Genomic DNA, 25,817 nt, shown 5'->3' with positions numbered 1-25,817 from the left:
AGTATACTTAAAGGAAGTTTCTTTATTGCATACTTTGCAGAAATATTTAAGAATTTCACTGGTACGTAATGATAAAATGCGAAACATTATCTATAATTTACACACTGCTGATTAAAATTCATCTTCGTTTTATAAGACAGAGCTTTTGGTTTTTTCTTGCATGCAAAGTTACCGCCAGATGTCCTTCGAAATTGACGGATGCTCCCTCTGGTAACGTAACTTCGAACTGCTGAAGAATTCTCGTAGTATACAGGAAAACTGTAACTAGTCCCATATTTTCTCCTATACAGGAACGTTTTCCTTTAAAAATAAATAATTGTTCTCTATAATCACTATACCTGAATTCTTTCAATTAAGTATACTTAAGTAAAATAATAATCATAGATGATTTATCATGAGTCGATTGACTGAGTGCAATGCATAATTGAAGTTTTGCATTTAGGAAATGAGGATAATATTCAAGCATCTGGTTGATAGCGAATGAATGAATATCTTAGCGTGTGAACTAATTCTAAATGCTCGCCAGTACATTATTGCAATATTTCAGTGAAAACTATGACTTCTTTAATGATTAAAAAAATATGTTATGCATGTAGCTGTAAATTCTACAAACAAAATCACTTTTAAACTGGTCTGTCACTGGTGTGAGAGCAGTAACTTACCCAGAGAGAAGGGAATGAGATATTCTGGCTTCTTTACTATTTTCCCATCTGATGATAAAAATCTTTCTGGAAGAAAGCTATCTGGATTTTCCCAGTACTGTGGATCATGATGCACAGCCCAAAAGTTGGCGACTACTATTGTCCCTTTCGGGATGTCATAATTGCCGATAACAGAGTCTTCTGAGGCACTATGAAATCATAATATGCAATCGGTTACACAGTTATTTAATATAGATTTATTTAAATTTTCTGCTTATCTTTCTTTGTTTCAAATAATGCATTTATTTCAAAAATACGGCATGTTTTATTATCTACAGATATAAATTGAATAAAAATGAATATTATATAGCCAGCAGCAAGACAAAGCGAAAATTACTTGTTTCCAAAAATTGCGAGTTGCTGTTAATTGTTTATTGTTGGTATTTAGTGTTTATTATAAATAGTTATTTAAAGTTCGGAAGATATATTAATGAATAAAAGAAAGAAAGATACAAGGAAACAGAGAGAAAGGTTGATAGATAGATTGAGAGAAAGAGAGATTTTCAGCACTGTTTATGTCAGAGAGGCAAAGAGGTCAAATCATTTAAAATTTTCATTGTTTGTGTCTTTTGTCTATTAGTTTTCCTGTTTTCTAAGTAATGATGCTTCGCAATACAATCTATTTAGAACATTTTTAATTAATAAAGGAATTGTTACTATGTGTACGTGTTTATTGGTGTTACAAGTGAATATCCCACAGTTGTCTCATCATCAAAAAAGTACAGTATTGTATATCTTCATCCTGATCTAATTCAACTGGTTTATCAATGAATTTCACAGAATTCGTTAGTTTCCTTAGTTCTGAAATTAAATGTCATGATTGACTTTCTAGTATTATTATATTTTGGCATTCATTTCAAGACCAAGAAAATCTATCCATTTATTAAATTTCTAATACTACTTATAACTTTGATTTTCAATTTTCTTGATTTTAAACATGATGCAAAATCACATCTTGGTTTTTCATCAGGTTCATTTTTCTTTATTTTTGCATGCATCCCGTAGTCAGTTTGTTTGTTATTTACACATTCTCGGTTCATTTACTCTATATCGCCTGCTTTTCTGAATTTTCATCATGATCATCATGTTCATCATCATTATTATTATGGTTATATATAAGTGTGTACTGTAGGCATACGAGTATGTACATGCAATATCGCTGCTCCCATTTTAATAATTTTAAAGTGTTTTAACTATTATTTTTAATTTAAAAGTATTGCAAGGTAATTCTACTCGGCAAGCTGAAAAAAGAGATGAGTAATTTATCGAAATCGGCTAAGAACTTTGAGTACTGAAAGTAGTAGATAGAATGGATTGTAGTCACCACCGTGCGAAGAACAAAGGAATTCGCCATTTTAAGAGTTACTCTGTAGTTGATCAAGGAAACAAGGTCCAATGGTCACCAAGACATCGAAGATCACTAAGCACAATGTTCTGTAACATGTGCAATAAGCCGTTAAACAACGAAGGGGATGGACCCCATTGCTCTGGCTATAGTCAAAGAATAAACTACCGGTGTTCGCAACGTGCCGAAATGCACCGTCCACAATGCCGTGAGAAAATGAAGAACAACGCACAGCAAGGTAAGTCGCTTCCTGATTAGCGACAAATTAGATTCATTCAAACTCATGGTTATAGACTTGCTAAATACTGAAATCGAACAAATTTACAAAAACGGGGAGCGCACGAACATTAGATACAGTATAATAATAATTCCACTTTCCGCAATTCTTCATTTGAATAATTGGCCCACAGGATATTCCATTGGCACCAACATTGCCATTCCTGTCATAACCACGAACTTCATCTTTGTTAATGGAGGATCACAAAAAATAATGAGAAATCACCACAAATCATCGCTCGTTTTACCAGCGAAGGTCTGAGAGACAGCATTCTGGCAGCAAGCAAGCAAGAAAACAAGGCCGACAACGTCGATCCTAACTGACAAGCAAGTCGCAACTGCAATCTTTATATCTGATCACTGAATCTCTCATATTTTAAAAATCTTTTATGCTAGGCAAGGTAAACCAAAACAGATCAAAAAGCAACTACAAATTTCTCTTGAATAAGGATTCAGAGATATTTATGAGATAGAATGAAAACACTCGACTTTATATAATTTCAAGGGTAATCCGATCTAAGAAGACTGCGAATATAGTACATTAAATCTTCCCATCCATAAGAAAAAGAATGAAAATTATTTCTAAATGGAGATCTCAAATCTCTAACATGGAGATCTCAAATCTGGACGAATATATTCAGTCGGAAAATATAAATTTCATAGCCTTTGTATCTTTGAAGAAATGGACAGTCAATCAACACTTCCACAAATACCCAACTTCACCATCATACACATACATAAGAAGTATAAACAAACATTTGTTTACATTGATAACATTGCTCAACTACACCTTGAAAAATAGAAACGTACTGTTCTTGACCAAATATGCAATACATGAAGTAGAAGCTTACATATAAAACATTTATAACTATGAGTTCAACATCTTATATATACCAAACAAAAGAGGAGGCGGCATCATGGTATTTATCAAAGAAAATACACCGTGACGGAAAATCAAACTGGATTCGAATATGTGTAAACACAAATTTTGGAAATCCCAGAAAAGGACAAATGTGGTGTCAAATACGTAAACATAAGATGCAGACAGATTATCATTCACTCAGCTTTCATTAACATAAATACTCTTGATCATGCTTCTTCAACCATTAACACATACGTTAATATACTAATTCAGTACAACATAAACTCCACCATAAACTCCCCAACAAGACAAATACTCAACAATTCACTAACACAATCATGCATTGATCATATAACCATACGGGCTCCCATCAATACATACACATCATCAGTAATTTACACGAAAATCGACAATCAGTACTTTGTCTCAGCTCCATTCCATTGCACCACCCTCTCCTCCCCGAACACATCAAAACACTACAAAACTTCATAATATTAAAGAATATTGTGGAAAATGTTATACAAAATACAAACTGCAAGTAGATTAATGAAAAGAAATGACCCTTTAAGAGAATTTCCAACTAAAGAAGTTCAGAGAAATATACACAACAAAAGCTACAGAAACGATGCGAAAAACAGACTTTGACCCATGGATAAATGGCGACATTCTAAATAGTATTATAGTAAAAGAAAATCTATTGAAAATAGTGAAAAAGTGACCCTGTACTCATCTACCAGATTATACAAAAATACAAGAAATCAACTAACAATAAAAATTCGAACTAAAACCAAAGATCCTTCCAGGAATAGACAAAATGGAACTCACAGACATATAACCACACTTTGAAAAATAAACACTATACGTTTAACACTTGTGAACATAATTTTCGACAGAAGTGTTAAATAACAACAACAACAACACAAAACGCAATAATTACGCCAATTTACAAACATGGCAAAACTAACGATACACACAACAGACCAACACTAACCTACTAGTCGTTTCCAGAATTCTTGAGAAAATAACACACACTAGACTACAGAATTATTTACAGAAATGCAACATTATATACACAATCAATACTGCTTTCAGAAAACAAAAATTACCATCAACTTATTAGAATATATCGCCGACACCATAAACAAAGCCCTCGATAAAAACAAGTTCGGTGTCCTTATATCTCTTGATTTAACCAAAGCTTTTGATACTCTTGAATGACATGCTACTGGACAAACTATACTCAATCGGAATAAGAGGTAAACTGTATACCTGGTTCAGGAACTATCTTTCAAACACGAACCAAGTCAAAATTAGACACACTTTGCAGCCAGGATATACAATTAAAATACGATGTCCCGCAAGGTGGCATATTATGAACTACTCTGTTTAACATATATTAATAACGTTCACAACGGAGCTACTCTAAGTGAAATATATCAATACGCAGATGACACATTCTGCTAGCAGTCCACACACACGCACACACACACACACACACACACACACACACACACACACACACACACAACGAAATTACAATTTACTTCTACCAAAACCCAATTGTAATCAATGGTATGTTACTTAAACATAATCTGAGAATCTTGGGTCCCGCACCACTATCGCTAGGCTGTCACACATACCGCTGCATTAACAACAAAAATAGCTGACAATGTCCCGAAATCACACCCGTAACACATGCAAAATATCTTGGCCTTTACATAGATGGACAAAACATATAGAATACCTGCATACTGATCTCCTCGTTATCACAACAAACCTCTTCCAAGTAAAACACATGATTCCATCTAACGTAAAAAACAAAACTCATATATCGCGCTATTTGCGAATCACTACACATGTACAGTATAACAGTCGATGCAAACACACCAGTCATCTAACGAAATTAGGATGATTGTTTTAACAGTCATTTGGAGACCCATATATATACATGGTATTATTATTATGTCCTCCATGGAATTGGCAGACTTATCGTAGTAGGATCAATCAACTGGCAACATATTAATCGTACTGAATCTTGGAATACTTGGCCACCTGACATTAACACTTTATTCTGGTAATGTATTCCATTCACTGACAATTCTCTATGTAAGCAAACTACTGCTCACACTTCTCTTCACCACACTGTTATATAACTTCCGCGGATGGTCTATATTTCTTCTCCTCATATCAACTCTGCTATTCACATTCCTTTAGCCTTTCCCAATAATCAGCATTACAAAGTCGTGATATTGTCGAAGTTACTCGTCTCTGGACTCTCTCCAATATTCCCACATCACACAGAAAACCATGTTACGAAAGTTGAGTCTGGCTTTACACAGCGTAGTCTGGCCTTATGCACTGCTTTATACAGGGGCACAACCACTTCCTTGGATATCCCCACATGTCAGAAAAGTATTATAATGGCGGCTCTACGACGTGCAGTCTTTGCTACACTTGCAGTATGACCTCTAAAATTCAGTCTTCTGTCAGCCGTCACTCCCACTTGTCTTATCTCATCCACTTCCTGCAGTACAACACAGTAAATGTAGTACACATCCTTATATTTCTGCGCACCAAAAGGCTACTCCCTTCCAGTTATTAATAGTAATTATTAACTAATATTATTACTAATTTTGTATTAACTTTTCTCCATGAATAAACAGCAGGAGAGTTTGTTTGGTTCTGTTGCTTATATAGGTATCTTTCACTTAGGTATCGCCACTTAGTGATCTTTGTTTACACATAAAACATTCTAGTTAGAAACGAAAACAATTAGCAATTCGAAAATCCTCACTTTGTTCCGAAGTAATTCTCTGATCACTTTTCCGTTTTGTCCATAAAACTAGTAGTTTTCCTAAGTAGTTAAACTAGTAGTTAAGCGGATTATTTTGAATATATATACACCGTAACAAGCCACTAGGCTACTCCAAAAATAATATTTAAAACTTTAACGTTAAATACTTACACTCTATGTAAATTCAACGGAGCTGTGGTCTGCCATCTGGAGACTTCTAATAGTGCGGCTTGTGTATAAGGAAGACGAAGGCGATCTTCCCATGACGGCATCCTTTCCCTGCCAATAATGTCATCTATTTCATCCTGAACGCGTTTCTGAACATCAGGATATGCTGCCATTGTTAAAAGATTCCATATAATTGAGACCGTGGTGGTTTCTGTCCCCGCATTATAAAATGAACTTATATTTCCCAGCAACATGGCATCTAAGGAAAAGCATACATACATACCTCTATATATGTCCACAATTCAGTCTTCTGATAGATGAATATTCAATAATATTTGTAAATTGTTAGTTAGTATTGCTATAAAAACCAATAATATAAAAATTATATAAAACAAGCATGCTTGTTTGGACGACGTTTCAAGAAATACTCACCACTAAAAGAACTTTCTGGGTCATTTTTTCGGGAATTCATTTCTAACAAATATCTTTCTATATAACTGTCGATGTTGTTCGGATCGATATTCTTTTGAATGTATTCGATTTTATTTCTATAAAAAAAAAATAAAATAAAATATGCAATTATCTTAGATTATTTAACCAACAGAATGTGTGTGTGTGTGTGTGTGTGTGTGTGTGTGTGTGTGTGTGTGTGTGTGTGTGTGTGTGTGTGTGTGTGTGTGTGTGTGTGTGTGTGTGTGTGTGTGTGTGTGTGTGTGTGTGTGTGTGTGTGTGTGTGTGTGTGTGTGTGATTATTAGTTTTCTTGAAATGAAAGTTCAAATAAGGGCAAATTTTCCTATTATTCACGAAATCAAATTCTCAAGTCATAATGTTGTCGAACCAGCAAATATGTTGGTCTAATCAAGAAGGGAGTGATTTTCGAAATAACGTACATGATTTGCTTTACATTTATAAATTCCCAGTTTTTCTTAAATGAGAATATTTTTATTTAACTGAAAATATAGTCGCGCATAAATAATACACATAAATACGTACTGTGCGCTTTTATACTTAAAATTGTAATGTTGTTGTAAACTTAATAATATAGATTTTTACAAATTTATTTTTCAGAGAATTTTAATAGACAGTTCGGGACGAGATTTTCGACATCTCTTGACAATACCAGAGAGAGAGAGAGAGAGAGAGAGAGAGAGAGAGAGATTAATCCATCTGTAATAGAAGTTGGGAATTTTTCTTCTATAATTCTGCTACAGAGGAGAATTATAGAAGTAGGAACCACGAATTTGCAGGACTGCAGAAATGAACCTGAAATTAATTTGGATGTAGTTACACAAGATAAAATAAAAAAAAAAATAAAATGATGCTAGTAAATTTTCTGTGATAATAACCGTATGGATTCTCAAGCTGTTTTGAAAAAAGGAGCAACCAAATTTCCTGGAGTGGGAATCATATTATCTCCATAAGAGGCCAATTGCTTAACACTTCGATTAAACGATTGAAAAACAATCCTAGCATCTCAGATGAAATTCGAATCGAAAAGCTGTTCTATACGAACATTTCCGAAAAGGGGAATGACCTGTATTGTAATGAATATATAATAGTGGTTGCACAGCATAATCTAATCCTACACGTATATGGAATACATGCAGATGGAATATCAGCATTTAATAAAGAAATGTTCAACCTAATTGGCTACGCTTTTCACATGTTTGTATAAATGGAGTCTCAGCTCAGGAATGATACCACAGGAATGTATAATAGTTTCCTTGTGTGATAGGGACTGACTTTTTCTATAGCAGGTTTTGAAGATTTTAGAGAGGTTGATAGGAACTTTCATACAGAAATGAATAGACAAACTAGCAGCATGAGTTTATTAAAGGAAATTCATGTTTTAGCAATTTGCTCGTATTTTATAACAACGTTACCGACGAGTTGGATAAATATAATTGATACAATATGAAAATGTTGGATTCTGATAAAGGGATTCGATAGGATACCACACAAAAAACCTTTGAATAAATTGGAGAATATGGGACTGGAATATAAATTCTTGACTTAGATCAGTGGACGGTTGTCAGAGAGATATCAAAAAATGTTATACGCTTGGTGTGAATCTGCCACATGTAAAGTGACCAGTGGTGCACCTCAGGTTTCAGTCATTGGGCCATTTTTATTAATTCTATACATTAATGACATCAGGAAGTGTCTAAAAGTTGTGCAATTGTTTTTTTTTCGATGATGCGAAGAGAGGCAGGGCAATTAGGGATGCTACTGTGATATCCAGCACTTACAAAATGATTTGAACAGGCTGGAAGTTCAGGAAAACGAAAATGGTTTCAGTTTTGTAAGTGTAAAGTTATGCACTTTGACGTGATGAGATTTCCAGCGACAAATTATATTAGCGAGGTTATGCTACAAGACCCGTATGAGGTTAGGGATCTTGGCGTAATGGTAGATAGGACTTTGAAGTTCAAAAGTCACATAGAAAAAGTTGCAAATACAACCAGAAGATAATCCCATCGTTGAAGCAAACCTTGTCATGTAAGGATGAGGAAGCCATTTTGTCTCTTAATAAGGTCTTGATAAGCCCACAACTAGATTATTGTGCGCAGATCTCGTCCCTCGGGTTCCAAGGGGATAAAGGAAAGCGTGCAAGGAGGAGTTACAAAAATTATATTCGGATTATGGGATTTAGATTATGTTGCGAGTATGTGGATTACAGACTCTCTCTGGTTAGCAGGAGAAGAAGGATGATAAGATAGAGATTTGTAAACAAATGAATATGTGTTATACGATATAGGCTAATGAAAATTTTCGTTATATGGAAGGTGGTGAGAGAACACGAGGATATCCATGGAAGTTAAGCTTGTTTGTAGTCAAGAAAGGGATAAGAGCTTTTTTTTTCTCTAGCAAAACAGTGCGCGAGTGAGTGGATTAGTTTGCGCTTAGGGGTAGTGAGTGCGTCTGCTGTGAATGAATTTAAGGGAAGTTGACCGCTGGTTTCGGTGATTTATACCGTCTCTTGATAAGTCCTTGACTCCCTGGAGTTCTCACATAATAACAATACTAATTAAAAGGAAAGTGAGAATAATATTTTGGTAAAAACAAATAAATTAAGGAATAAAATGACATTTAATAAATACGAAATGCTTACTCAATACATTTTAAAAGTTTAGAGTAATTTTTAACAATATCCGTTTGATTCAGCACTTTTAGTAAAATTGGTCTCAACCATGAAATCATTAGGGGAGCATCAAACACTGTGAAATCTATGTTTTCCACCGCAAAGTGTTTGAGTAGCCCTTTCATGAGTTCGTCATCTATGTGTCTTGCAAATATTAGATTGGTGATGGTGTTGGCAGCACTGCGAAGAAGGTGATTTTTCAGGTCACATGGTTTTCCATCAAAACTTTCGACAACTTTAATAAATGCGCATACTTCATCCTGTAAGAGAAAGAAAATATGACGTTCGTCTATATGCTATACATTAAGAATAATCATATTATGAATATATGATTTAACCCTTTGATTACCAAGAAGTAAAAAAGCATTATATATACTCTTTCGTTTTTATTTTAATCTTAAATTTATACAGTTAAGGAAATATTTATGTTTACAGAGTTTTTAGTAAAACTATTTTTGCATAATTAATTTTTGCACGTGGTTCCACATCGAAACCAATGAAAAACCAGGTGTTGCTCACTTTTTACGATAGTGAGCAAAACAATTCTTGTTCTTACTCATACAGAGTCCAAGTCTACATGTCGGACACATGCATTTTGTATGGTGTGGATTTTTAGCTGTACTGCACAATGCACACCTTCTGGTATGTTCCCTCGACAGGCATATGTGCAGCTTTCTGTAATCGTTTCTTTCGAGGAACGTACGGCTTGAAGTTGTTGACGCGAGTTACTGATATTCTATTCTTGGGAGAACCTAGTTGTGCCCCTACAAGTCCTGCAATTACAGCTCGTCGAAAGTCTTCGAAGTTCATGTCCTCCTCTGGATTTAGCTCCTTGAAAATAATGCTGGCATTTATCACTGTGAGGTCCAGGAAATGCAATATTATTCAGTGCCATCACTTCTTTCTCATCGGGTCAATTTCGTAATAGGACTTCATCGTATCTGCTTTATCCACGAAACCCATATGGGCATTGTAATCCCTTACTAATGCTGGGCGTGTGATGACCACATGCGAGCCATCTTTATTTTTGCGTGACACCACTGTTGTGTCATCAACATCATGGAAACTGGAAACTGGAAAAGAATTGAATTCCTTTTCTGTCTTTCCAAAGCATTGCCTGAAGTCCCTCTTCTAAGCAGTGGAATTGGAATTCCCCTCTTTTTATACCCTTTTCGCTTGTAAAATCTGAAGGGAATCCTACTGTCCCCTTTCTCACTGTTCCGCAGGCATGCACTTGGTTCTACATCAAGTACTTCATCGGTGGGACGGAGGTGAAGTAATTGTCGAAATATACTTGATGATTTTTTTCCAATCAGTTTCTTGGTGAGGGTTTGACAACTCTTTCCCCCCAGGTACCTTTCAGTTGAGGATCCTATTTTCCCTGTGTATATTTCGAACTGTGTAACGTAACCATTCTCATTAGCTCGTATCCACACCTTGTAGCCAGGCTTCGTGGGTTTCTGGAGCATGTATCGTTTTAGGCTTGAGCGTCCCTTGAACCTTATCATAGATTCATCAACAGCCTGCCTCTTGGTTGGTTTGTAGGAGGACAGGAATGTACCCCTCCAAGAAATTGAGCAGTGAACGAACTTTGAAAAGTTTCTCAAAAGATTCTTCCCCCATTTAGGGTTGCTTCCTCTGTTATCATTTACATGAATGTTTCTCAAAGGCCATGCAAAACGATTTTGGGGCATAACACACCAATGGTTACAATCTGAAACCACACACAATTTTGTTATTTTTTAAGAAATTCTCGCCAGAATAATGATTTAACTTAACGCAAACGTAATTTGAAACTTAATATTATACATTCCTTCAAAACAAGTAAAGTATCTCGTTTTATATAGTCACAAGTAAACAGAAAACTCTGGCAGCACAGTAGTACACATAAACACAACGCTCCAAACCGCGCGAAACTACGAAAAAGGCGGGAAATAAGCGCGACCTTGCATTAAGTACAACAGACCACCGCTAAAGGTCAGCAGCTGAGAGCATAACGTTCGGTTACGCTGAGAAACCACTGGGAGGCTAGGAAATCAACTTCAAAAAGGTGGTTACTCACCGAAACACTAGAAAAAAAAAAGAGTTAATAAAATATTTTCATAGTTTTAATAAGTTTACAGAAAAATAATCAGTACGTTACAATGAATTATCACATGCCAATACGTTTAACTGCCATTTCAAAAATTCGACCAGAATCACAATGTAAAAAAAAAGAAAAAAAGCATTAGATTTTATAGTCGCCAGATGGCGTAATTTCTCTCTCTCTCTCTCTCTCTGTCTGTCATTCCCCTGAGAAACCTTCGTTCATTAATAGCATGGGTTCACTATAACTGAAAGTTTGAAGAATGGAAACGAGCTGCTCGCTTGTCTTAAATGTAGGTTAGAGCTATGCGAGCTACTTATACTTTCTTTGAGGAAAGAAAAGCATCACATGACCATCATCATCATCATCAAATTCCTGTCATGTACCCTCAAGGGGTGTACAGGATATGATAATACTACATGAAAAATTTACATCATTACTAACTTCCTATCTATAATTTTCCTCCAAATCAGTCTGTTACTTGTCAAGACTCCGACATTATCAGATCTAATATTTCTGTCGTCTAAGGCACTTTGTACCGTATCGATCCACCTATATCTTGGTCTTCCTCTGGGTCGTTTTCCTGCTAACCTGTCAGAGAACACTTGTTCTGCTAATCTTTCCTCGCCCATTCTGTTTAAGTGACCATACCACCTGAGATTAGCTCTACAAACACATTCCTGGATGATTCCATGTCCTGAGCAGAAATCCAACAGGTATTTGCCATTATTATTAGCTTTGCTCTTTTCTCCAAATTTTCCCAAAATATTTTTGTATGTCTGACAATCATTTCCTTCTCTGCTATTTAGATCCCCAACAAGGACCAACTTTTCCTTTTTCATTGTGTCAGTTGCTTTCTCTAAAGCATCAAAAAATTCCTCCACTTCTACCTTAGTAGAACTTTCTGTGGGACCATAGGCACAAACAAGTCTCATTGTCCAATTCCCCATTCTGATATTTGCCCACATCACTCTACTTGACACTGCCTGCCATTCAAGAAGATTAGCCTCGTATTTTGAGTTGAATCCTATGGCTACTGCTTCTTTTCCTTGATTGTCATTTCTGAATATAACATTTTGTATTTATTGCTCAGAAAGATCTCACCAGATTTTGTCTTTTTTGTTTCAGTCACCCCTATTATGTCGATCTGGTACTTATCTAATTCCTCAGCTCTTATGTTGATAGTACCGATCTTTGACTCTGGTGATGTTGAGTTGGGGTGTGTTTTCAGATTTGTTCCAGTAGCTGACTTTTCGCTGTTCGCCCTGGTTCACTGGCGAAAACAACGGGGGCCTTGTTTAACCTGGCGATGCTCCAGCCGGCATGAAATTTTGTCATGCCGGCTGGAGCGTCGAATACAAAATCAGAATATAATCAGATATAATCAACATAATCAGATATAATCAACATAATCAATATAATATAATCAATATAGAATATAATCAATATATAATTAATATAATCCATATAATATAATCAATATAAAATATAATCAGTATAATCAGTATAATCAGAATACAAACCAAATGGTATTCATATATTGGTTTAAGCCAATAAGAATACAATTTGGTCGGTTAAATCCCAAATTGCCAGCCCATCCTCGTTTGTTCAGTATCCAGATAGATACCCAACAGGGTGCACCACAAGAAGGTGAGGATTGGACATTAGGTCAGAACTCCTGATCGATTCTCCGCATTCCTTAAAGGCTATGTGGAGGTCTCCTCTCAGTTAAACAGCTTTCACTCTTAAGCATCCCCATGACTTAAGCATCACATGATTTTTTTTTTTAATTAATGATTTCTGTTTTCATTTTTCAGTTTTATTGGAAATATATAATTTCACTCTTCGAAAATAACTTCTACAGATATAATGGTAATTTGATAATTACAAATGAGTCTTTACTTTATATAAATTAATTACAATTAAAATTATATCTTGGACAATGGAATGGAAAAATGAAAATAATAATATCGGACTAGTATAATGATTAATCTTACGTTCTTATAGTGTGTGTGTTGAGTTTAACTGAGGATGATATTGTTTGGTTATCATTCTGTGGTTCTACTGCAGCGTTGGCAGTAAAAGTAGATAAGATAAGGACTATGTATTAGTATGCAAAACTCTGGTTTCTCATCCCGATAATCATAATACACAATTATCACCACACAGTAATAATTATTGCAATTATTACTAAGGCGATACAATTCCTCTGATGGGATATTACAGTTTTTCTTTTGAAGTGATTTCCATTACCTTAGTAATATCTTAATTTACCAATTACAGAATGTTTATCTTAGAATATTTCACCATAAACCTGTTTTTATTCATGGGATAAATGTTGCAAAATTTATGAAAAACAGTTATATAAAATTTAGGCATAATTATCATTATTGTTACCTTTATAAATTCTTCCATTTGTCCTTTCCCGACTCCTAAATCTCGGAGCACGTGGATAGCAAAGCGTCTCTGTTCCTGCCATTCATGGCCGTTCTCAGCAATAAAATCTGTTTAAAAAATCTTTGGGCAGAAATCAATGTAAAGCATAATAATTTTACATTTTTTATTTTTTTGAAAAGTTCAAACTTTATGTTAATATTAGATAAGAATCGCCTAATGTGTGACAAAATTCATTACAACATCGCAAGACACCACAATTCTGCTTACAGAAGATCTAAAGCAACTCGAAAAAGTTCCATGGTTGATTCCGAGAGCATCGATTCTAAATCCTGCTGTAGGGTTTTTTATTTACTTACTTGACATTGTGTTATTATGTTATATACGAGGGTCGTCTGAAAGGTTCTCGGTATCGGCCATAGATGGACACACCATCGACAGTAGATTTGTTTTTAAAGTTGGTATACCTGTCATAAGCATCCATGTGAAATTGCAAGTTATTCTATCAAGTAGTTTGTTTACTACAGCTGTCTGAAGCAAAAGTATTGTCTGTAACTCTTGAAATAGATAAAATTGAGTATCACGCAGTTATAAAATTTTTGTAAAAGAAGGTTTAACGCCAAAAGAAATTTACTCGAAGTTCATAAACGTTTATGGGCACTCTTTTCCTTTCGTTTTCGACAATTAAGAAATGGGCTGCCGAGTTTCAACGTGGCCTTATCATCCTTGAAGATGATCCACATGTAGGACGTCCAAAAAGTGTAACAACACCAGAAATCGTTGATCAAGTGGACGATATGTTATTGGATGACAGTTGAGTCAAAGTGCGTGAAATTGCTGAGACAATAGGCATTTCAAAGAACGTGTAGGATATATTTTCATAAAGAATTTCAAATTAAAAAACTTTGCACAAGGGTGTCGTGCTTGCTCACAGCAGATCAAAAACGCACTTGCATGAAAATCTCTCAACAGTGCTTGGAACATTTTCACAAGCCTAAAAGTGATTTTTGCGTCCATTAATTACTACGATGTGACTTGGATTTACCATTACACGCCATAATCCAAACAGCAGTCAAAACAGTGGAGAGAAGCCGATTGTTCAGCGCCAAAGAAAATAAAGTCGGTTCCATCAGCAGAAAAGGTCACGGCATCGGTGTTTTGGGATCCAAAAGGCATTTTGCTTATTAATTATCTTGAAAAGGGTAAAGCAATAACCAGGTTATATTATTCCGATCTTTTAACCACACCAGACGAAACAATTCGTGAGAAAAGATCCGGTTTGCAAAATAAAAAATCATCTTTCATGAGGACAATTCACCTGCCCCAAAAAAGGTGTTTCGCAATGGAAAAATTAAGGGATCTCCACTATGAATTGTTGGAACATCCACCCTATTCCCAGATTTGGCTCCCTCTGACTTCAATCTCTCCCCAAAACTAAACTCTTTTCGCTGGTCAGCCTTTTTCTTCGATTGAAGAGGCGATTGCAGCTGTAGAGGGGTATTTTGCAGATCTTACTGAGAACCACTACAGAGACGGGATAATTGCGCTGGAGCATCGCTGGAATAAATGCATTAGTCTGAAGGGAGATTATGTTAAAAACTAATTATTTTGAAATTAGAAACGTTTTTTTTTATTATTATTATTAGAGCCGAGAACGTTTCAGACCACCCTCGAAGATATAAATATATATATATATCTTCCCTTAATATCAGTAGAGGAAATCACGGGTAATTTAATACATAATTGGATTTGCAGAATATAGATGGCATTTTTAATTTGACGTGATGAAAAAATAACAGAAATGTCTTCTTTGTGGCATCCATAACATTATAATACACTGCTTGATAAAAATTAACAGAAATAATGTTTTTCGTGAATATGTTATTTTTAACAGTAGTTTGATATAATACGCATCCTGCTGTTCAAATTGTGAGTATCAAATGGAAATTGAATTATCACTCAATAGGTCTGCAGGCAATTTTCCATTACTAATACCTATAAAAACATGGATTGCAACCAGATCAATTCATTCTTTCTGGTTGGTACATTCAATGGATTTAACCACATCTCGAGTACTTAGAAATTTGACAATTGTCGTCATCATCGTTTAGAACAACGTTTCCCAAACTTTTCCTTCGACGGAACACTTCACAAATCCTGAAATTTCAACGGCACACCTTGGTTAGAGCCGAGAATCATTGGTCTCATATTCAATGTAAGGCTAAACGCACACTATCCCCGAAGCAGGCTATATTGCATCACAAAAATGTAACAGCGCACACTACAGGCGTGCCGGTATTGCATCACATTGGACTTGCTTGCGACCGCACCTTTCCTAGAATAGATACCTCCATACTTCACTCGCGCTCTAAGGTGTCAACAACCGCGGGGGGGGGGGGAATCAAGGCCAGCGCGTCTCGACTTAATAGTACAATCTAGACACAGAGTGAGGAGCTCCTTATTTTCAAACATAATTGAACTTGTCGCAGAATTTAAAACCATTCCAGGCTCATATTAATTTTGATAATTTAAGTCCATGATTCCGTATTATTATTTTTTGTGTTTTACTATCAAGTGACTCTAAATCAGCTGACGTCCAAACAATTATCCCTGCTGTATATATGATTACAGGGTTGGTCCATGTATTCATTGATGTTACATTGTTGCTCAGTTCAGCTTATTATTATTATTATTATTATTATTATTATTATTATTATTATTATTATTATTATTATTATTATTATTATTGTTATTATTATTATTATTATTATTATTGGAATCTCTTGGAAGACTTTACAGACGTAATTAATACCGCCTTAGACAAAAACAAAATTGCCATGGTAGTCTTTATTGATCTAACTAAAGCATTCGATACACTTACACATCAAACCTTGTTAGAAAAGCTGAGGCATGTTGGAACAGACGGGCCTCTTCACAGGTGGTTTACAAACTACCTTCAAAATAGAAAGCATATTACACGTATCGGGTCAAACCGAAGTAGGGAGCTACCAGTAACCTGTAGAATGCCACAGGGAGCAGTACTCTCCCCAATCTATTCACATTTACACGCACGATATTAATCAGCTACCACTCAAAGGTAAGATATTCCAATACGCAGACGATACAGCAATAATATCCATCCACAATAACGCAAGCATAGCCCAAATAAATATGCAACATGACATAAATCTGATCATAGACTGGCTCACGAAAAACTCCATACACCTAAACTCAGAAAAGACAAAATTAATGATATTCAGAAATCCACTGACTCGACCAGTTAATAACAAATATATAACCATTCAACATCCACTTTCCAACATAAAAAACACAAAGAACAGTAAAACCACTACAATCACTCAGGCTGAAAAAATACGATACCTGGAATTTACTTCGATGCAGATATGAACTGGAATAGCCGCATAAACCATCTACACAACAAACACCGAACAATAAGTGGCAAACTCTACAGGTTAAAAGACATTGTTCCCATACACCTAAAAACACTAATATACAAAGCACTATGCCAAAATATACTAAGATACGCTATAAAACGTATGCTTTCTGTGCACCCTACAAATTAAATTGATTAATGTCGCTACAGTACAAAATGATAAAACTTATCTTTTGGGAACAAAGAGAAAATAACGACCTTATATACATTGCAAAGTCAGAACACAAAATACTGACAGCAAAACATTTATGTCACTATGCAGTTTTGCTAAAACATTATTTCGATGCCAACTACACAGTCACTACGGAGAGGCCACGCGAAACTTCTACATCCCAGACATGATAAACAAATTACCTTTTGAATACAGAAACCTTACAAACTACAATAGCCTGAAAAGAGCTCTAAGGAGATACTACAAACAAGAAACACGCATCCAAAATACCATACAAACTTAATGAAACACCATATATTCAGGAGTGCAGTTCAGCGACGCATCAATACATTCCAAGTTTTTTTTTTGTGTGTGTGTGTGTGTGTGTGTGTGTGTGTGTGTGTGTGTGTGTGTGTGTGTGTGTGTGTGTGTGTGTGTGTGTGTGTGTGTGTGTGTGTGTGTGTGTGTGTGTGTGTGTGTGTGTGTGTGTGTGTGTGTTTCTCAATCATAGATTTCGTAGCTTCCCAACACAGCAAAAAAAAACAGTATATAATAACCAACTGGTGTCATCCTCAGATAAGGTTACATATAAGCTTCGAGGATGAAAGCAGAGAAAGTATTTCTCATCCAAGATGTATCATATGTAAACAAATGTAAGTAATGTATCATATGTAAAAAATGTAAGTAATGTACCATATGTAATCAAATGTATGAAATGTATGTAATAACTGTAACAAAAGTATGTAATATAGAGTGATTATATCCGTTGATATTGTATATATAGAGTGTAAAATTGCAAAGAAACACCTATAATAATCATCATTATGAATATTATAATAATATATGTTATTATTAAACAGTTATTGTAAACAGTTAGGCAGTACATTATTATTTAAAAAAAAAAAAACATTATGTATGAGAAAGTATTTGTTATGCATAATTGTCTTCATATAATGTATGTAATTTATCTGAGAAATAATAATAATAATAATATTTAAAAAATATATACATTTACGTATCTGTTATGCGCAATTGTGTTCAAGTAATGTATTAGAAACACTATGTTTAAATAATGAAGTTCGGTTGAAAAAAAAAAAAATTATTATTATTATTATTATTATTCCGTGACACTTCCACCGAGTGGTACAATTACTCGTCACAGGAATGAACTCCACCCTTCATAACTTACGTTTCCACTTCTTAATTCTACATGTACACATACCGCCATCAACTGCCAATCAAAAGTACTTTTTTTGTAAATTGAGTATGATTTTGGATGCGTGGTGTATTTTTATGGTATCCAAAAAAAAAAAAAAAAAAAAAAAATGAACGACTGTTTTAATTTTGATGAGTTGATCTTTATGATTCTGTGTGACAATTTTCTTATTTATATTTTAGGAGCATAAAGTAGTCACGTACGGCATGTCGTTTTTGCGTCACCGTGTGCGCTGTGTTTAGATATGGCTGTAGTTACGTTATGTAGGATTGTATGATAATACATAAATATTAATGATCGGTTCACATGTAGATTTTTATAGGGTAACAAAGCTCACTTCTTTGTAGAAGCTAAAAAAGAACATAAGGTAAAAATAAAATAAATAAATAAAAATAAAAATAAATAAATAAACAGAGTCGGCATATCGTACTATAGAACTTACTGAAGCTGAGGGTGATGAGATTAAAGCAGAAATATCATTGAATGTTTATTTATTTATTTTATTTTCTAATGGGATAACATTTTCAGGATGATTCCAAGAAGTTTGACATTGAGATTATCGAGCTGCAAGTGAAACGTTTTCGTAGTTGCAGTCGAACGGATTCATCTAAAACTTTTAAGCGATAAAAGAATACCTTCTTCTCTAGTATATGTTGTGGGCGCTCTTTCGCCTGACAATGAGAATGCTCATATCACTCGGACTGCATGAGGCAAAATAGGTGGATCTCGAATGGCAAAAATTCCACATCTACCGTACTCGTCATGTTTATAATCATATTCTTACCTTTCATAATTTTGCAAATGCGGTATGGGAGGGGGAGGTAAATGTTAAATTATTTTCAATGTAAGAAGACTGTAAAAGGTCATTGAGCTGAAAAGAAACTATATTATAAATTATAGTCGTTTCGATTCGTCACTATCATAGGCGATATACGTCCCGTAAGCGATAACAGCTGAAGTGATATATTTTCTCCTTTACTTCTATTACTAATTTATTTATTTAGTTAAGATACGTCTGCGCGGTTAGCCTAGTAGCCATGCGCTCCATAATCATGAGGAAGAAGCGGTTCGATTCTCGTCGACGACATGAGGAGCTTAAGCATCTTTCTCAGCCATAGCCAAGATAGCCGGTCTTGGACGAGGACAGCAGGGTTTTTCCCCTGTTTATCTTGGGTTTTTCATCCCGCAAGCAGGCAATCCGGCACTATGAACACACACGAATACAGTCGTGTATATTGCACTTTGCGGATGTAGCAGAGGAGTGGCGAACTGGCATTAATACGCCATTAACCCCTCATTAGGTGGGACTCTGTATGGCAGGCACTCAGAACCAGATAAATATCAAGGTAAGATAAGGAACTGTGATGTCATGAGTATGGAATGTTTGAAATTTCCCTTGGGAATACATCTGTGTTTGACGTCACGTAGTGTGCCTTTGGTTTGAGGATGGAATTCTGGGTAATGGTTCGCATATGGGATTGTAGGTGATGGTTAGTATGGAATTCTGACAAGATTGAGATGTACATAAGATAAGAATCAGATAAGTGACGTATGTGACTGTGTTTGTCATTGACTTCAGATGAGCTTTTTGTTAGCATGTGGCGTTATGGTTAATGATTAGAGATTGGAATTCTAGGAGGATATTTGGTCAAGTGTTGGGGTCTTTGGCTCGATTGTGGAACAGTGAGAAAATATTTGTCTATGGGTGACAGCATGAATTTCCAATATAAGTGTGTGTTCGATTTCATTCCTATTTTTGAATATAGGAATTTTTAGTTTAGAGTCAAGAGATTTAGTTTAGAGTCGTCAGCTTTTAGACATTTCAAAATAATTCATTACAGAATATCAGTGGTGTTCCCTCACCCTACCCCCTCAAACACACCTTTTTGTTTCACGTTTACATTTTCTAATAATTAATTACTGGATATCAGTGGTGTTCCTCTCACCCCCCCCCCCATCACACACACACACACACACACACACATTTTTTTTCTTTCATGTTCACATTTTCTAGAATAATTAATTACTGGAATCTAAAGTTCTACTGCTTTTTTTTCGTTCATATGTTTCTCTTGTCAATAGGTTGTAGTTAGACATTTTCTAAAAGAATTAATTACAGGATTACATTGGTGTTCCCTGCACCTCCCTCAAACACACACACACATACACACACACATTTTTTTTCTTTCATGTTCACATTTCTAAAACTAATTAAATGTTACCTTTATTACAAGTTCTAAGCCGAATAAATATTCTTAAATATGGAGAACACATCAACGATACCTTAATTGTTCACTTAAGTTTACAAATACACATTTATTTGACTGAAATATTATTTACAAGTATATTCACAATGAAAAATTAAAACATGTAATTACCTAGAAATATTTCACAAGATTTGTCTCTCTTGCTATTTTCCTGAAGAAAGAAAAATTCCAAGGGGATTTAGGTTCGCTCATTTATTTTTTTACTTTATGGGATACACAAAACTGTACAGTACAACACAACACAACACACAAAACGATCTGCGGCATGAAAGAACGAATTGCGGCAAATAAACTGAAAATGCACTTGATTATTGTTCTTATAGGTTTCTGTCCAGTGAGACTGAATTCAAATGGCAATGGACGTTATTGTCGTTGGTACGTGTGACTTCCTGTGTGTAGAATTCTGGGTAATGGTTAGAGTACTGAATTCTGAGATGAGTTTTTTTTTTTTTTGTTGTTGTTGTTGTTGTTTGTTTGCATGTGGCATTATGGGATTTTTTCCAATTTCTGGCATTAATTTCACAGTAGTGATATTTTTTTAAACTCATTTATTATGTTAGATATTTTTTCCAAGACAAATAAATAATTATTATTCTTATTTCAACTGAATATTAGGTATGCTACTATAATTTTCAACCTATTTCATTTGTTACAACTTCCAAAGTTTATACTTTAGACTCCCGTATTATTCTTTTGCTTTAGTAAGTGTTCATTGAAAGGAAATGAGACAAACAAGGATTGGAAGTAAAGTTACCGCTATCCACTTCTGTTAATTTTCATACTGTAGTGTGACAGATACTGTAGCACAAAGACTTGGTAATTTGCACTCGTAATTTTTTTTTCACATTGGTAACTAAACAGATATTAAGACTTTAAACTTAACGAGTATCTGAAAGTAGGGTTACCGTATTTCTTGAAAACAATATACGACATCAATGTCAACCATTAAAAAAATGTAAAGAAAAATAAAATGTTTACCTTTAAATAAATATTTATGATCACGGCAAACAAGAAATTTATAAGCTTTTCGAAGTTTTGACATTCACACCCATATTTTTTTCACCATTGAAATACTGCAACCCGAAAATTTGCATCACTCGATGCGGCCTTTTGATATGCTTCCATATTATTTTTTTCAAACTGCTTGGTTGTTTTTCTCTATTTTACTTTAAATCTTGCAGTAGTATTTTTATCTGAAATCTCAGTAAAGAAATTGTGTATTTCAACAACTGATTTTTCGGAAATCGAGATATGGAATTAACAAATTCTGAGGATGCATCACATGTGGCCACTGAAGCTCAAAATCCCGACTTCATTGTATTTATGAAAACTGCTCTGTAGCTTTGAGCCTATTTTCCCACATTTCTTAATAAGATACATTTCTCATAAAAATTCAAAATATGCATTTTGAATTTTTATGAGTTTTATGTCAACAAAAATTACAAAAAGTAGTTTCTGTTGACATACAGAAACTACTTTTTGTAATTTTTTTTCACATCCATAACTAAACAGAAATTAAGAATTTAAAGTTAACAAGTGTCTGAGAGTAATGTTAGCATATTTCTTGAAAACAATATGCGACATTGCCCACTCAGTCAAGGGAGAAGAGTGACCTGCCATTTTGCAGATATCTGTTAGTGATGTCGCTTACCTCAAACTGATAACCAGAGGTAATCAGTTTTAGTGAAAAATGGAGAGGTCACTCATCTCCTCTTGACTGAGCGGGCATCTTCTGGAGGAGAGGGGGGTGAGAGTGATCATTGGGACATCTTCTGGAGGACATGTGAGTGACAAAACTAGTCACTTGCTCTTACATCAAAAACGGTGTTTAAACAAGTAATATTAGTAACTGTCGATGGTGTGTTCAAAAATAAAGAGAAGGTACATTTTCTTTTCTTTTCACACAGTTGTATATGTTAAAAGTTTAAAATCATGTGACTGACAGTCCAAAGTTATTTCAAAACTTTACGACCCTACTATTCTACAAGTAGAGCAAAAACACAGAGCTAGCAAATAACGTAATTGTAAATTTAATTAATTAATTACTGAAATAAATAAATAAATCAGCTAACGCCTTTTTATTCCCGTATATTGGGAGTAGGCGAGGCCATTTAGCCCTATCTAACTTTTGGAGAGTGAGTGGGCAGTTCAGATATAGCCTATCACTAATTAAGCTGCACACAGTGAAGAAAGGGAGGGACGGCTCAGCAAGTGCGCCATCTCGTGGTCCCTAACCCTAACACAATATATTTAATGTCCGAAATAATGTAGGTTCTACGGTCGATTTTCTTCAGTCTACGGGACGAAAAACCCGAATTTCCGGGAGAAAAAGCCTGCTTGCCCATACCAGAGATCGACTAACTCGGGAACCGGTCGTAAAAAGGCTTAGAAAAATTTCCTCTTGTAGACGACTAGATTCGAAACAAAGTCTTCCTTCGTGCAGTCAAGCGCCATGGTGTGCAAACGCCACATCCACTGAGCTACACAGGCTCTCAATAACTCTCAATTAAATAATTACTGAAATTAATTATTTAATTCAAATAATTAGTTATTTTAGAAATGTGAACATGAGGGAAAAAGTGTGTGTGTGTGTGTGTGAGTGATGGGGGGAAGGGATCACCACTGATATCCACTATTTAATTATTTTAGAAAATAAAAACATGAAAAAAATGTGGTTTCGAGGGGTGGAGTGAGGGTACACCACTGATCACTAGTCTGTAATTAATTATTTAGAAATGTCTAAAAGCAACACCATCTTTTGATTTTAAACTAAAATTTGCCATTGTCAAAATTAGAAATGAAATCCCACACACTTATATTGGAAATTCATGCTGTCGCCTATGGACAAATATTTTCCCACAGTTTTACAATCGAGCCAAAGACCCCAACACTTGACCAAATATCCTCCCAGAATTCCAATCATTACCCATAATGCCATATGCTAACAAAAACCTCATCTCATGTCAATGACAAACACAGCTACATACATCACTTATCTAATTCTTATCTTATCAACGTCTCAATCTTTTCAGAATTCCATACGCGAACCGGAACAAACACAAAACGTGATGCCACAGACATTTTGTCCCCCAGGGAAACTCCAAAGATTCCATACACGATATTATCTCTAACCATCACCCAGAATTCCATTTGTGAAGAATTACCCAGAATTCCATACTAGAACCAAAACACATAGCATGATGTCACTGACACATGTTTCCCCAAGGGAAATTCTAAGGATTCCATACTCGATCTGATCTCTAACCAACACCCACAATCCCTTAAGCGAACCATTACCCAGAATTCCATATTAGAACAATTACCCACAATTCTATACTCGAACCAAAACACACTACGTGATGACGTCACACAGATGTTTCCCCAAGGGAAATTCCAAACATTGCAACCAATCTTAGACGGATGAGAAGGATAGTAGTTATGATACGGGGATTTCCAGAAAGTTTTCTACCAGTTAGTTTAGTAAGCTGTACTACATTTCTCATACTTTGCATGAATAACTTTTTTAAGAAATATTTCAAATTATTGGCTTTAATGCGAGGGATTTTTTTCTTGATGTAAAGGAAAATTATTCATCAAGAAATAAAAATATCACAAAAAAATCTTATATTTCTTTCCTTAATTATTCATAATTCTTCAAAGAAATTCAAAATAATGTAAAGATGATTAATGCTCCTAAATTTACTACAATATTTTGATTTAAATAAATCCAAAGTATAAATATAAATACAGTAATTTGTTTACTTTTGCTTCCGGGAAGAATATTAAATAACGATGGATTTGGCCTATCTAGGAACTTGGTCATTGCCTCTTTTATAGTTTCAAAATCATTCAGGAATACTACTAAATTAGAGCCAATTCTCATACTGAAAGAGAATATTATAATTATTCTTTTTAATTAACTTTAATATGAAATTTAAAAAATACAAAAAAAAACATTTTTTTTTCAATATTTTCAGAATTTTAAAGGAAGCATTTGAAGATTATCCTGCAGAGAGACATAATGTGCGAAATTAGAATATATTTTACATTTATCAGTAGTAGCTTTTGGAAAATACATTGGTATGCCCCAATATGGAACTACTTGTCCGTTCAACTGGTGGCAAAGATAAGAAAGCTCTGAATAATTTCCTTATCTTATTTCCTTAATGATAATGAAAGAAGAAAATCTAGAAACAGTCAAATAGATCATGAGATCACAGGAACCAGCAGGAGTTTTACACAGCAGTTGTGCATTCATTGAGCTGTAGGTTCTTCATTCTGTTCGTAGGGAATAAAGTAAAGAATTTCTTGTAGTTAGACAGAAACATTTGGAGTAAGGAATAAAGGAACATCAGAGAACAATGTTATGCAGTATTCTGTGATCCGATTGGTTAAGTAAAATGCTATTGAAAAGAAGCACCTTCTTCGTTGAAATGTTATATTGTCGTTTTAGAGAATTCTGTGCTGACAATTTTTGGTGGTTCATGGCGATTATTGAGTTTACTGTAAATACGATAAATACGTTTATCGTATGTCTGCCATTTTGGTGAAGAATGGATATATCTACAAACAGTTAGCTACCTGAAATCTTGGAAGAGGGAATTTATAATTTCAGTAAATAAAAGAGTTGTTTACCTTATTGTCTTGCCATATTTCTTGGACAGTTTCATTACTTGCAAATGAAGATTTCTTTTAACGAACGGATAATATCCTATAAGTGGCAGTCCTATTGGTCCAGGAGGAAGTCTTCTACTGTCGCTCAGACTGCGATAGATAACACATGCACATAAAACTGTTAAGAATACACTTATGGTAGAAGCTGTCAAGTGAGTTTCTATGAAAGATGTGAGCTGAGACTCCATCTTATCTGTAATAGATCACTGATTGATCCAGTGATTTATTAATGTGAATACAAAACCTCGATTAATGAATCGTCTAAGTTAAAACGGGCGTTTATATA

The 25,817-nt window shown here is 34.8% G+C and overlaps 1 protein-coding gene across 1 annotated transcript; it reads right to left on the bottom strand.

Annotated features, from left to right (window-relative positions):
* On the bottom strand, window positions 1-25,817 carry LOC150101510 (vitamin D 25-hydroxylase-like). Its single transcript, XM_090400538.1, has 8 exons — window positions 25,493-25,817; window positions 24,620-24,741; window positions 13,773-13,879; window positions 9,260-9,549; window positions 6,579-6,694; window positions 6,150-6,405; window positions 663-850; window positions 1-300 (listed from the first exon to the last, which is right to left on the bottom strand). The coding sequence occupies exons 1-8, from the start codon at window positions 25,717-25,719 to the stop codon at window positions 119-121; spliced, it is 1,488 nt and encodes a 495-aa protein (XP_090256664.1). The 5' UTR covers window positions 25,720-25,817; the 3' UTR covers window positions 1-118.

This window comes from Typopeltis vanoorti, chromosome 11 (genome assembly GCF_054136105.1).
Source record: "Typopeltis vanoorti isolate ZY-2024b chromosome 11, IOZ_Tvanoo_1.0, whole genome shotgun sequence".
Classification (NCBI taxonomy): Eukaryota; Metazoa; Arthropoda; class Arachnida; order Uropygi; family Thelyphonidae; genus Typopeltis; species Typopeltis vanoorti.
Note: the sequence above shows the minus strand (reverse complement) of the source record. Positions and strands in the feature narration are given on the sequence as shown.